The sequence below is a fragment of the Cotesia glomerata genome, linkage group LG5 (genome assembly GCF_020080835.1).
Source record: "Cotesia glomerata isolate CgM1 linkage group LG5, MPM_Cglom_v2.3, whole genome shotgun sequence".
Lineage (NCBI taxonomy): Eukaryota > Metazoa > Arthropoda > Insecta > Hymenoptera > Braconidae > Cotesia > Cotesia glomerata.
In genome coordinates, this window is record NC_058162.1 from 24,292,117 (window position 1) to 24,304,397 (window position 12,281).

The 12,281-nt window shown below is 27.0% G+C and overlaps 1 protein-coding gene across 5 annotated transcripts; it reads right to left on the reverse strand.

Moving 5' to 3' along the window:
- Nucleotides 1–1,446: 1,446 nt before the first annotated feature.
- On the reverse strand, nucleotides 1,447–12,271 carry LOC123265290 (E3 ubiquitin ligase Rnf157). 5 transcript variants are annotated; one of them, XM_044728977.1, is made up of 9 exons: nucleotides 12,194–12,271; nucleotides 11,966–12,118; nucleotides 11,855–11,876; nucleotides 9,359–9,585; nucleotides 8,898–9,294; nucleotides 4,727–5,315; nucleotides 3,944–4,104; nucleotides 1,970–2,243; nucleotides 1,447–1,847 (listed from the first exon to the last, which is right to left on the reverse strand). In XM_044728977.1, exons 4-9 carry the CDS (start codon nucleotides 9,444–9,446, stop codon nucleotides 1,674–1,676), a joined length of 1,683 nt encoding a protein of 560 aa, XP_044584912.1. In that variant the 5' UTR covers nucleotides 9,447–9,585; nucleotides 11,855–11,876; nucleotides 11,966–12,118; nucleotides 12,194–12,271; the 3' UTR covers nucleotides 1,447–1,673. The 5 variants fall into 5 exon arrangements, 4 of the variants coding, with proteins under 4 accessions (XP_044584912.1, XP_044584913.1, XP_044584915.1 ...); XR_006509550.1 differs by having other exon boundaries at nucleotides 1,710–1,847; nucleotides 1,970–2,262; XM_044728978.1 differs by lacking the exon at nucleotides 12,194–12,271 and having other exon boundaries at nucleotides 11,966–12,177.
- Nucleotides 12,272–12,281: the final 10 nt, after the last annotated feature.

A 12,281-nucleotide genomic window follows, 5' to 3' on the forward strand; every position in this document is an offset into this window, starting at 1 on the left:
ATATAAAATATATGAAAAATTGATGTGGGTACTCAAATGAAAGGTCTCGATAAGTGTAACATCGGGATGAGCTTATATCTTTAAAAATGTCATTAGTTGAGAAGATACAATGCAATTTTTTAATTATTGACATTTTTTAAGATATAAAGTCATTTCGATGTTACACTCATCGAGACCTTTCATATAAGTCCATTCTGATGTTATACTTATCGAGACTTATCATTTGAGTACCCACATGGCATTTTTTATATTTTTTATATATATGATATTTGTGAAATATGTAAATATACAAAATATATGAAAAATTGATGTGGGTACTTAAATGAAAGGTCTCGATGAGTGTAACATCGAAATGAGCTTATATCTTTAAAAATGCCATTAGATAACAAAATGCAATAGTCATTCCTTAATTATTAACTTTTTCGCAAATATAAGTCCGTTCTGATGTTATACTCATCGAGACATTTCATTTGAGTACCCACATCAATTTTTCATATATTTTATATATCTATATATTTCACAAATACCATATATATAAATATATATAAAAATGTCATGTGGGTACTTAAATAAAAGGTCTCGATGAGTGTAACATCGAAATGAGTTTATATCTTAAAAAATGTCAATAATTAAGAAATAACATTGTATCTTGTGAACTATTGACATTTTTAAATATATAAGCTCATTTCAATGTTACACTCGTCAAGCCCTTTCATTTGAGTACCCACATCAATTTTTGATATATGTATATATATATATTACATATATGTATAGATGGAAAATATATCAAAATGTATGTGGGTACTCAAATGAAAGCTTTTGATGAGTGTGTCATCGAAATGAGCTTAGATCGTTAAAAATATCATTAGTTAATAAAATGCAATAGCCATTCCTTAATTATTAACATTTTCATAAATATAAATCCATTCTGATGTTATACTCATCGAGATCTTTCATTTGAGTACCCACATCAATTTTTCATATATTTATATATTTCACAAATACCATATATATAAAATATATGAAAAATTGATGTGGGTACTCAAATGAAAGGTCTCGATGAGTGTAACATCGAAATGAGTTTATATCTTAAAAAATGACCTTGTATTTCGTCAACTATTGACATTTTGAGAGATATAAGCTCACCTCGACATTACACTCATCGAGACCTTTCATTTGGGTACCCACATCAATTTTTCATATATTTATATATATTATATATATGTATGTATGAAAAATATATCAAAAATGCATGTGGGTACTCAAATGAAAGCTCTCGATGATTGTAACATCAAAATGAGCCTATATTATTAAAAATATAATTAGTTAACAAAATGCGTTATTAAATATTTTTTAATAATTCGAATTATTTGTCAATATTTACTAAAATGCGTAAAAAACGCTCTGGCGATTAAAATTAATTATAAAATCTATTTTTTTAATTAATAATAATAATAATTAGTGGGTATTAGATTCAAAAGTATTAAATATACAAAGCCTGATAATGATACATATAAACTTATACCTGACAATGATACATACAAATAATTAATCAATAAATCACATTTGTTAGTCGCGACTCGCAATACTATGCAGGAGATTCAATATTGTTTGTAGACCTTACGAATGACCGGAGACTCGGACATTAAATTTGTATAAACATTAATTCTTTGTCAATGGGAACTACAATTTATTTCGCTGCCGTTCTCATTGACATTGCTGGTCATTTCATCGTCAATGTCCAGGTCGCAGATGCGGTGGTGAGATTCTCTGGGGTCGGTGCTAGCTGCTGAATCTAGAAGAGGTGATAATTTTTCTGCTTCACTGTCCTCGTCTTGGCCCTGTACCTAGAGAAAAAATAAATTTTTTATGAATTGTATCATTAGGATTAAATAATAATTTAAAATAATTATTAAATAATTAAATTAATTAAAATAATTATTAAAAATAATTTGTAATTAATTATTACGTCGTAGTGAGGCTGCTTCTCATTGACAAGTCTCAAAGTATCCCGAGTTCTGATGGAATTTTTCTCACGCGGATGACTGGTTTTGGCCCGCATACCCGGGGAGCGTCCATGCAACTCCTTCTGGTTGACGACAGTCTCGTCTCTGGCCAACAGGACAGACATGCGGAACTCCGGAGTAGGGCAGGGTGTCGCATTGTTGGACCTCGCTATCGCAGCTCCCGTTTCGCCGTCTTTTAGACCCGTGTGTTTCGACACTGGTGTTCGTTCTGCAGATCTGCAATGGGGTAGTTTTACTACCGATTGTATTAATTTCTAATCAACAACTACTTTTTTATTTATTAAATATAACTCTAAAATATTTATTATTATTGTTAAAAATTTTTTTAATAAATATAATTAATTATTATTGTTTACTAACTTAATTTTATACAATTTTTTCCAAAATATTTATCATTATTATTGTAAAAAAAATTTTTAAATAAATATCTATATTATTATTATTCAATTGTCATTGCAAAGGTCTTGATTTGAATTTGTGCCTTTTTAAGGTTTCATATCATTCTCACAGATAGCCAATTTATGATGATAAGTTTTAGGCTGCATTCGAAAATTCTCTATCTCTAGATACATAATTAAGAAATGACTTTGTATCTTGAGAACTATTGACATTTTTAAAGATATAAGCTCATCCCGATGTTACACTCATCAAGACCTTTCATTTAAGTACCCACATCAATTTTTCATATATTTTATATATTTATATATTTCACAAATACCATATATATAAAATATATAAAAAGTACCATGTAGGTACTTAAATGAAAGGTCTCGATGAGTGTAACATCGAAATGAGTTTATATCTTAAAAAATGTCAATAATTAAGAAATGACCTTATATCTTTTGAACTATTGAGATTTTTAATGATGTTAGCTCATCCTGACATTACACTCATCGAGACCTTTCATTTGAATACCCACATCAATTTTTCATATATTTATATATTTATATACATATATTATATATATGTATATATGAAAAATATATCAAAAATGCATGTGGGTACTCAAATGAAAGCTCTTGATGAGTATAACATCGGGATGAGCTTATATCTTTAAAAACGTCAATATTCAAGAAAGTACAGTGCAATTTAACAAAAGTCATTATTTAATAAAGCAAAATTTTATTTATTTATAGTTCACAAGTCACGGCAGTCACATAGTGACTGCATGGTTGCTATTTTATTATTAAGCAGACAAGAATTCGATATAAAAAATTATAGAAAATTTTTTTGTAAAAAATTAAATTTTGTATAAAAAAAGTCTGTATCAATGTTTTCATATTTTTGATTTTTTAGATGGGATCTTGATTTGAACAATAAATAAAAAAAATTTAATTATTATTATTATTATCATTATTATTATTATTATTATTATTATTTAAACAATTGAAAATTTAAAACTTGTTCTGAGAAAAAAAATTTACATTAATTAATAATTGTAAATACATAATTGAGCAGACAAGAATTAAAAATAAAAAAAGATAAGATACTTGTTTTGTATAAAATTAAGTTTTCTATAAAAAAAAATCTTATTATTATTATTTTCAAAGTCTAGATAAAATATCCAGAAGCAAAATTATTTTTATTAAAAATTATAATCCATTCCAATAATGTAAAATAATTTTTTACCCGACGTCAAGAAAACCTTTGCATACCTGAAAAATTGCTTTAAAAAAGTTTGCGCTTTTTACTCGATTTAAATAACTCATTTAGTTATTATTATTCTTCTTCTAGTCTTGTACTGTTATTGCGTATTTTAATTATTTTAAAACCATTGTAATATATGCTAATTGAAATAAAGATTCTATCCTATAAATTCAATAAATTCAATTACTCCTAATTAAAAAATAAATTAACAAAAATAATTTTGCCATTAAAAATTTCCCCAAAAAAATTACCACCAATAAATAACTCACCTATTTAAAATTTCAGCTGCCTGGATAGCGCTAGCAGTATCAGTATCAGGAGTATCAGGAGATTCTGGAGCTGGAACAACGACTCTCGGCGTATACGGGCCATTCAAGGCTTCTATCAAAGAAACAGCTTCGTACCCCGAGGGAATATTCTCACAGCTTCCCTAAAACATGAAATAAAAAAAAAAAATAATATTCTAAAATAATATTTTTTTAATATTACTAAAAAATCGCAGGTGGTTGGAATTAATAAATGACAAATTAAACAATCATGTTGTTGTTATTATTGCGACGTTAATAATAACAATAACATGATTGTTTATGTTATGATGCGATAAAAAATGGAAATTTTTTTTAATTTTATTTAAATATTAATTTTGCAATATACTATTTTGTGTTGGTTTTGTATTTTTTTTTTTTTTTTTTTTATTATTATTAAAATACAATTTCATTTTTTTATTTTTATTATTTTTTTCATTTTAAACATCGCACTGTGTTTTTAACTGATAATGCACACTGCGTGTATTTTTTTCATTAATAACAATTAAACAAAATTAAATAAGATAACCATCTTCAATGATAATCTGCGCAAATTGGATGCTAAGTTATTAAAAAAAAAACTGATTGAATTCGTGAATTTTTACGCAAGTTATCTTGTATTAGGAATTTTCTTTTAATTATGTTGATATTTTTTTCTGGTTCTATAATCTTAAATTAATTTTTACCAGTCATAGAATTAATCTCCATTAAATTATCTATCGAATGATGCATTATGTCTAAACTTACTTCAGGCATCGGAGGATTAGAAATAATAGCACCAGTGGCCTTTTGAAGCGCCTTGATTTGAAGAAGAGCACGGAAAGGAGCTCTGCAGATCGGACAATTGTTAGCTTGGTACCTCAGAGAGTCAGCGCATCCGTAACAAAGACACAGATGTCTACAAGGCAGGATCAAAGTATCCCGAACATCACACATGCAAATAACACACTCTGAGCCATTATCTTCAGCATCTTCGTCGCTCCCTTGCTGCTTTGTGTTTTCAGTATTTTTGTTTTCTATTCCGTAAATTTCCTGGAGTAAATAACACAAACCGTCGACGTAGAGCTTCTGCTTGAGAGCTTTTAAGATGTAAGACCCGTCAGACTGCTTCTCCACGACCGCTATCGTCGTGTGTGACTGCTTGGGTTCTTCTGAGCCTTCCTCAGCTACGCAGTGGATAGCTATTGGGACTATCTCGCGGTCTGTGTTGTAGAGCAAGTCTTCTTCGTTGTAAAGACTCGGGTCGAAGACGTGGGACGTTTGGATGAACTGTTGGTTTGCTCCTTTTTTGTAGTGATATGTCTCGGAGTTCATTGATGGATCTCTCGGTACATATCTAAAAAGTTTTTTAATTATTTTAATAAATTATTGTTTTATTTTAACATTAAAGTTAACAGACAATTTTTTTTTAATTTTTCTTGAAAAATAAACTAGGTCTAGAAAATTATTTTAAAAAATTCCATTTAGAATTTTTTAAAGCTTCTAAAGATTGAATTTTTTAAATAAATTTTTCTTGTCATTTGTTAAAAAAATTCTAAAAATTATCATCTATATAATTGAGGATGGTTTTACTTGTATCACTGTAGAGTGTTTTACAAAGAAGGGTGGGGAATTATTGTCTCTCCACTTTTTTCTCCGCAATATAATCTCTCAACCCCGTCATTATAACTCTCAAGCACTTTTTCGTCCCCACCCCCCTTGCATGTCGGGATTTTTTCTTTCATGCCCGACACACATGTCCTGCGACTGTGGCCGACTTACGCGTTATAATCAGTACTTGCATTTGCATTACAGTCTTAAATAGTATGGAGGTACTTCTATAATGACATTTTACCTCCATAACTATACGGGAAAACCACAGAAAACCCGACCGGTACAGAGGCTGGCAATGAAACGCACATATTCTTAGTTTATAATCATTGAAAAATATTGGTGCGCGCCGGAATCGAACCCTGGTCCCACTCTTTCGAAATGTAGGTACCGAGCCAATTAGGCTATTGCCAACCTTTATCATCTATATAGATAGATAGATAACTTTATTTATGCCAAAGCCAAACTGGCCAATTGGCAAAACATATTTACATCGTATATAACAATTTTTACATTTACATTTTATAACAATTTTTAATTAAAAATATAATATAAACATAATCTGAAGATTTAATTTTTATATTTATGGTTTAAAACATAAAAATCTGAAGATTTAACCACTTAATATTTTGATTTGAATTTAACTAAACTACTTAATTATCTGAATTAAATAAATAATCAAACATCTTATTCTTGAAGACTTCTATACTAGACGCTCTTATTATGTCCACTGGTAATTCTTCCCAGAGACGAATGCAAGTGACAACAAAAGAGAATTCATAATATGTGGTCGAAAAGTTTGGCATTTTAAAATTTACATTATTTCTCTTCACTGCAAGTCTTTCTGAACGTCTAGTATCAAGATCCTCAAGAAATAATTCCCGCAGATAGTCAGGTTTGCCCGTATCTAGTAATTTATAAAAATAACAAGCAAGGTAATAAATACGCCGACTTTTTACTGATAACCAACCAAGTTCTCTTCTATAAGGCGTGATATGTTCATCACGCTTTAGATTGTAAATAAACCGTATTGCAGAATTTAATGAACGTTGTAATATAATATAATTAAGAGAATAAAAAAAAATTTGTGTTGAAGTTTATAAGATAAATTGAGTTTTTTAAATTGTAACTGAGAATCTAGGGGGGAAAAAAATATTTTTATAATTTATATAATTAAAATAAACTAAGTCTAGAAAATTATTTTTAAAAAATTGCATTTAGAATTTTTTAGAGCTTCTAAAATAGAATTTTTTACATAAATTTTTCTATCATTTGTCGTAAAAATTCTAAAAATTATTTATATACTAAAAAAATAAGAAAAATTTTTGATATTTATATGATAAAATGAATTTTTTAAAATAAATTCTGGATCATTGAAAAGGTCAAGATCTGAATTTGTGCCTTTTAAATGTTTCATTTCCTTTTCTAAAATTGTTAATTTATTATGATAAGTTTTCGAAGTTGTTATAAATAGATTAGAATTTCGCGATAAACAAAATTTGTTTATTTATTTATTTTGTTTTGTACAAGTCAATGTGGTTGTATGTCAAAAATTAATTTATATAATAAGAGACTAAGAAAAATTTTTAACGGGTATATCTTTATCGTAAATTGGGTTTGATATTTTTTCAGCGATAGTCATTTATGATTTAAATAATTGAGAGAGTAAGGAAAATTTTGTGACGAGCATATTATAATTTTTAAAGGAATTTTTAAAGTTTAATTTGGTATCATCAGAAAGGTCTTGATAAGAATTAGTGCCTTTTGGTTTTATATATTTTTTAGTAGTCAATTTTTTATGTCAAGTTTTTGGAGGAGTTTTTAATAGTTTGTTGGTTCTATAAATTTGTTCCGTCACATTTGTCCCTTAAATTATTTGTAATTGATCCTTTCATATCGATATAATTGAAAGAATCAGAATAATTTTGTCTCTAGTATATTTATATGATAAAATGAGTTTTTTTAAATAAATTTAGCAGCATTGGAAAGGTCAAGATCTGAATTTGTGCCTTTTAAATGTTTCATTTCCTTTTCTAAAATTGTTAATTTATTATGATAAGTTTTCGAAGTAGTTATAAATAGATTAGAATTTCGCGATAAACAAAATGTGTTTATTTATTTATTTTGTTTTGTACAAGTCAATGTGGTTGTATGTCAAAAATTAATTTATATAATTAAGAGACTAAGAAAAATTTTTAACGGGTATATCTTTATCGTAAATTGGGTTTGATATTTTTTCAGCGATAGTCATTTATGATTTAAATAATTGAGAGAGTAAGGAAAATTTTGTGACGAGAGTATTATTATTTTTAAAGGAATTTTTATAGTTTAATTTGGTATCATCAGAAAGGTCTTGATAAGAATTAGTGTCTTTTGGTTTTATATATTTTTTAGTAGTCAATTTTTTATGTCAAGTTTTTGGAGGAGTTTTTAATAGTTTGTTGGTTCTATAAATTTGTTCCGTCACATTTGTCCATTAAATTATTTGTAATTGATCCTGTGATAGCACTATTATTTTTAAAATTTATTTAAATAGTACCCAAGTTATGTATAGTGTCATAAATATCAAAAAATCATTAAGCCAAAATTTTGTAATTCATAATCCGTAAATCTCGGAAGTCAAATAGTGACTGCAGGTTGCTAGTTATATGACACTGAAGTTGACAGACGTTAGAAATTTTTTTAGAATTTTATAACTGAAGTTATGAAAAAAATTTATGATAGTGAAATTGAGAGACATCTGATAATTTTTACAAATTTTTTAACTAACAAATTATGGCAAGAATTTATTTAAAAAATTCCATCTTTAGGTGATCTAAAAAATTCTAAGTGCAGTTTTTTAAAAATAATTTTCTTGACCTAGTTTATTGTTTAAAAAATTGTCAAGTGTCTGCTAATTCCAGTTATAAAAATTTAATAAAAAAATTCCACACGTAAAATTAAAAAAAATTATTAGTGGAAATTTTCAGAAGCCTTAGATATAAAGTTAAAAAAAATTGACAGTTGTCAGCTAACTTTAGTATCACCTAGTCATTATAATTATAATTATTAGGTGACTGAATGATAATGATAATTATCATCAATTGTCATAAAATAATCAAAACTCGACATTAAAATTTATGATATTAAAGTTAGAAGTCATTTGACAATTTTTCAATCTTTTTAACAAACAAATTTGTTAAAAAAAAATTGTTTTTTAAAAATTGCATTTTTAATTTTTTAATATTTCTCTGCCATTTTTTTTTTCTAATTTTTTTTTGCCATAATTTACTTGTTACAAAAATTATTAAATATCTGTTAAATTAATTTTAATTAAAAAAAATCTTACGAGACTCCTTTGGCAGTGACTTCCTCAGTACAAAAGTAATAAATAGTAATTGCACATCTGACATCGCAATCAAAAGTAAACTCAATATTAAACCTAGTGGTCTTTTTATCAACATCCCCTTCTCCAAAGTGTTTAATCGCATTGATGGTGTCATTAGACTCTGAGGACGTCGGCACGGGATCAATGCTCTTGGTCAGCCTCAGAGATTCCTTTCTGATGTTAGCCAGACTCTTTAGTGTCTTGGTTGGGTCATTTGCCTGCGGAGGAGGGTACGGAAAAGGTGTCGGCCTACTTCCCAGGAAGTTCAAGTCCGCATTTTCTCCAAACAAATAAGCCTCCGGCTGCGGCGTGTCAAACCTCTCTCCTCCCATGATGAAGTGACTTCCGAAGTAGTTGCCTGGTTAATAAATTCCCTTTAGTAACCACTAAATCCGACAATTGAAATAATTAAATATAATTACCTGATCTCGGGGGATATTTATACGCGTGGTTTGATACTATGTCAACTTCTTCCACTCCGGCGTTTTGTCTGCTTGTCAGCGAACCCATTTTTGACACTTAGTTTTTGGAGCAAGTAAATATTTTTGACAGATTGGACTAGAGACTGAGAATTGCGACAAGTAACTGTTTACTTGCTACTTGCAATAGTGTCTTGATATTGGAGAACAGAATTTTAATACAGCGCCATCTGAAATTTTAAATAAATATTTTTAAAAAAATTTTTTTTGTAGAAATTGGAGTAAAAATTTCTTATTTTATGACACTGGAGTTGACAGACATTAGAGATTTTTTTTAGAACTTTATAGCAATTAAATTACTATATAAAAATTTAATTAAAAAACTCCATATGTAAAAATTAAAAAACATTAATTTAAGTATTAGTGGAAATTTTTAAACACATTTTTTTTTTTATTGTAATTAATTTGTTATAAAAATTAAAGAAATTGACAGCTGTCAGCTGATTTCAGAATCATTTTATTTTTTCATTGAGAGTTGAAAAAATTTGTAGTCACTACGTGACTGTGTGACTTGTGAATTGTAAATAAATAAAATTTTGCTTTATTAAATAATGACTTTTGTTAAATTGTACTTGACTTTCTTAACTATTGACATTTTTAAAGATATAATCTCATCATGATGTTATACTAATCAAGAGCTTGCATTTGAGTACCTACATGCATTTATATATATTTTTCATAAATACATTTATATAATATATATATATATATATATATATATATATATATATATATATATATATATATATATATATATATATATATATATATGACAAATTGATGTGGGTACTCAAATAAAAGGTCTCGATGAGTGTAATGTCGGGATAAGCTTATATCTTTAAAACTGTTAATAGTTCTCAAGACATAAGTTCGTTTCTTAATTATATTAAATTGCACTGTATTTTCTTAACTATTGACATTTTTAAAGATATAAGCTCATCCTAATGTAATACTCATTAAGAGCTTTATTTCGAGTACCCACATGCATTTTTATATATTTTTCATATATACATATATATGATATATATAAATATATGGAAAATTGATGTGGGTACTCAAATGAAAGGTCTCGATGAGTGCAATGTCGGGGTGAGCTTATATCTTTAAAAATGTCATTAGTTGACAAAATACAATGTCATTTATTAATTATTGACATTTTTTAAGATATAAACTCATTAAAATGTAACACTCCTCAAGACCTTTTATTTAAGTACTCACATGGCATTTTTTATATATTTTATATATATGATATTTGTAAAATATATAAATATATAAAATATATGAAAAATTGATGTGGGTACTCAAATTAAAGGTCTCGATGAGTGTAACATCGAGATGAGCTGATATCTTTAAAAATGTCAATAGTTGACAAGATACAATGTCATTTCTTAATTATTGACATTTTTTAAGATATAAACTCATTTCGATGTTACACTCATCGAGACCTTTAATTTAAGTACCCACACGGCATTTTTTATATATTTTTATATATATGGTATTTGTGAAATATATAAATATATAAAATATATGAAAAATTGATGTGGGTACTCAAATGAAAGGTCTCGATAAGTGTAACATCGGGATGAGCTTATATCTTTAAAAATGTCATTAGTTGCCAAGATACAATGCAATTTTTTAATTATTGACATTTTTTAAGATATAAAGTCATTTCGATGTTACACTCATCGAGACCTTTCATTTAAGTCCATTCTGATGTTATACTTATCGAGACTTATCATTTGAGTACCCACATGGCATTTTTTATATTTTTTATATATATGGTATTTGTGAAATATATAAATATATAAAATATATAAAAAATTGATGTGGGTACTCAAATGAAAGCTCTCGATTAGTGTAACATCAGGATGAGCTTATATCTTTAAAAATGTCAATCGTTCTCAAGATACCAGGTCATTTCTTATGTTTCTTGAAATAGAGAATTTTCGAATGCAGCCTAAATACATTTTAATAAATTGACCATTAGTAAAAATGATATGAACTCATCATTAAATTATTATTAAATTTAATTTAATTCATCATTATTATTCAAGGTTTAATCCTTGAAAAGGCACAAATTTAAGTTTAGACCTTTGCAATTACTCTAAATTTCACTAAAAAAACTGATTTTATCCGACTATCCTGGACATAAAATTTGCCTTATTCTCCTAATAATATAAAAAATACTTAAAATAATAAAATAATATAAAAAATTTAACTTAAAAAATAAAATTAAAAAAAATTCATAAGTAAGTATAAAAAAATAAACTCAAAATATTATCTAATATCTGTTGACTCCAGTAAAACATTAATATTCAGCGGGTAATTTCTCAAGGTTTTTTTTTGACACATAAAGCGGCAGATAGATAACAAACATCAAACGTGTAATGCGCAAGTACTTATTAAATAATTATAAATAAAACATATATATATATATACCATTTGTTGATGCTGTCATATTCTGTATAAATAAATAAAAAAGATAAATAAATAAAATAAATAAAATAAATAAAAATCTATAAATAATAAATATAACAAACTAAAAATTACCTAGTGAGGTTACATCAACAATAAATAAAAAATGAAGTTAATAAAAAAATAACATAGTCCAGTTTGAAGTTAGATGCTCACTAAAAAAATAATTAACAAAATCCATGAGTGTCCAGGTAGTGGGAGAAACAAGTAAAGTGCGTAAAAAAATATCTGTGAAAAAAAAAAATTAGTTGGTGTGCTAACAGTCTGTAATAGTCCTCGAGATAACATAAAGATTATTTTTACCAAAAAACAACTATAACAGTTGTGAAGTTTTCAGGATTAAGATTGCTTAGCAGCAACCAGCAACAACTAATTTACAACTAAAACGTAA

Coding starts and splice junctions, on each gene's coding strand:
- LOC123265290 (XM_044728977.1), bottom strand. CDS start 9,446: ATGGGTTCGCTGACAAGCAGACAAAACGCCGGAGTGGAAGAAGTTGAC. Junction 9,295..9,358: donor TAAATATCCCCCGAGATCAG/GTAATTATATTT, acceptor TTTATTAACCAG/GCAACTACTTCGGAAGTCAC. Junction 4,105..4,726: donor CTAATCCTCCGATGCCTGAA/GTAAGTTTAGAC, acceptor TTCATGTTTTAG/GGAAGCTGTGAGAATATTCC.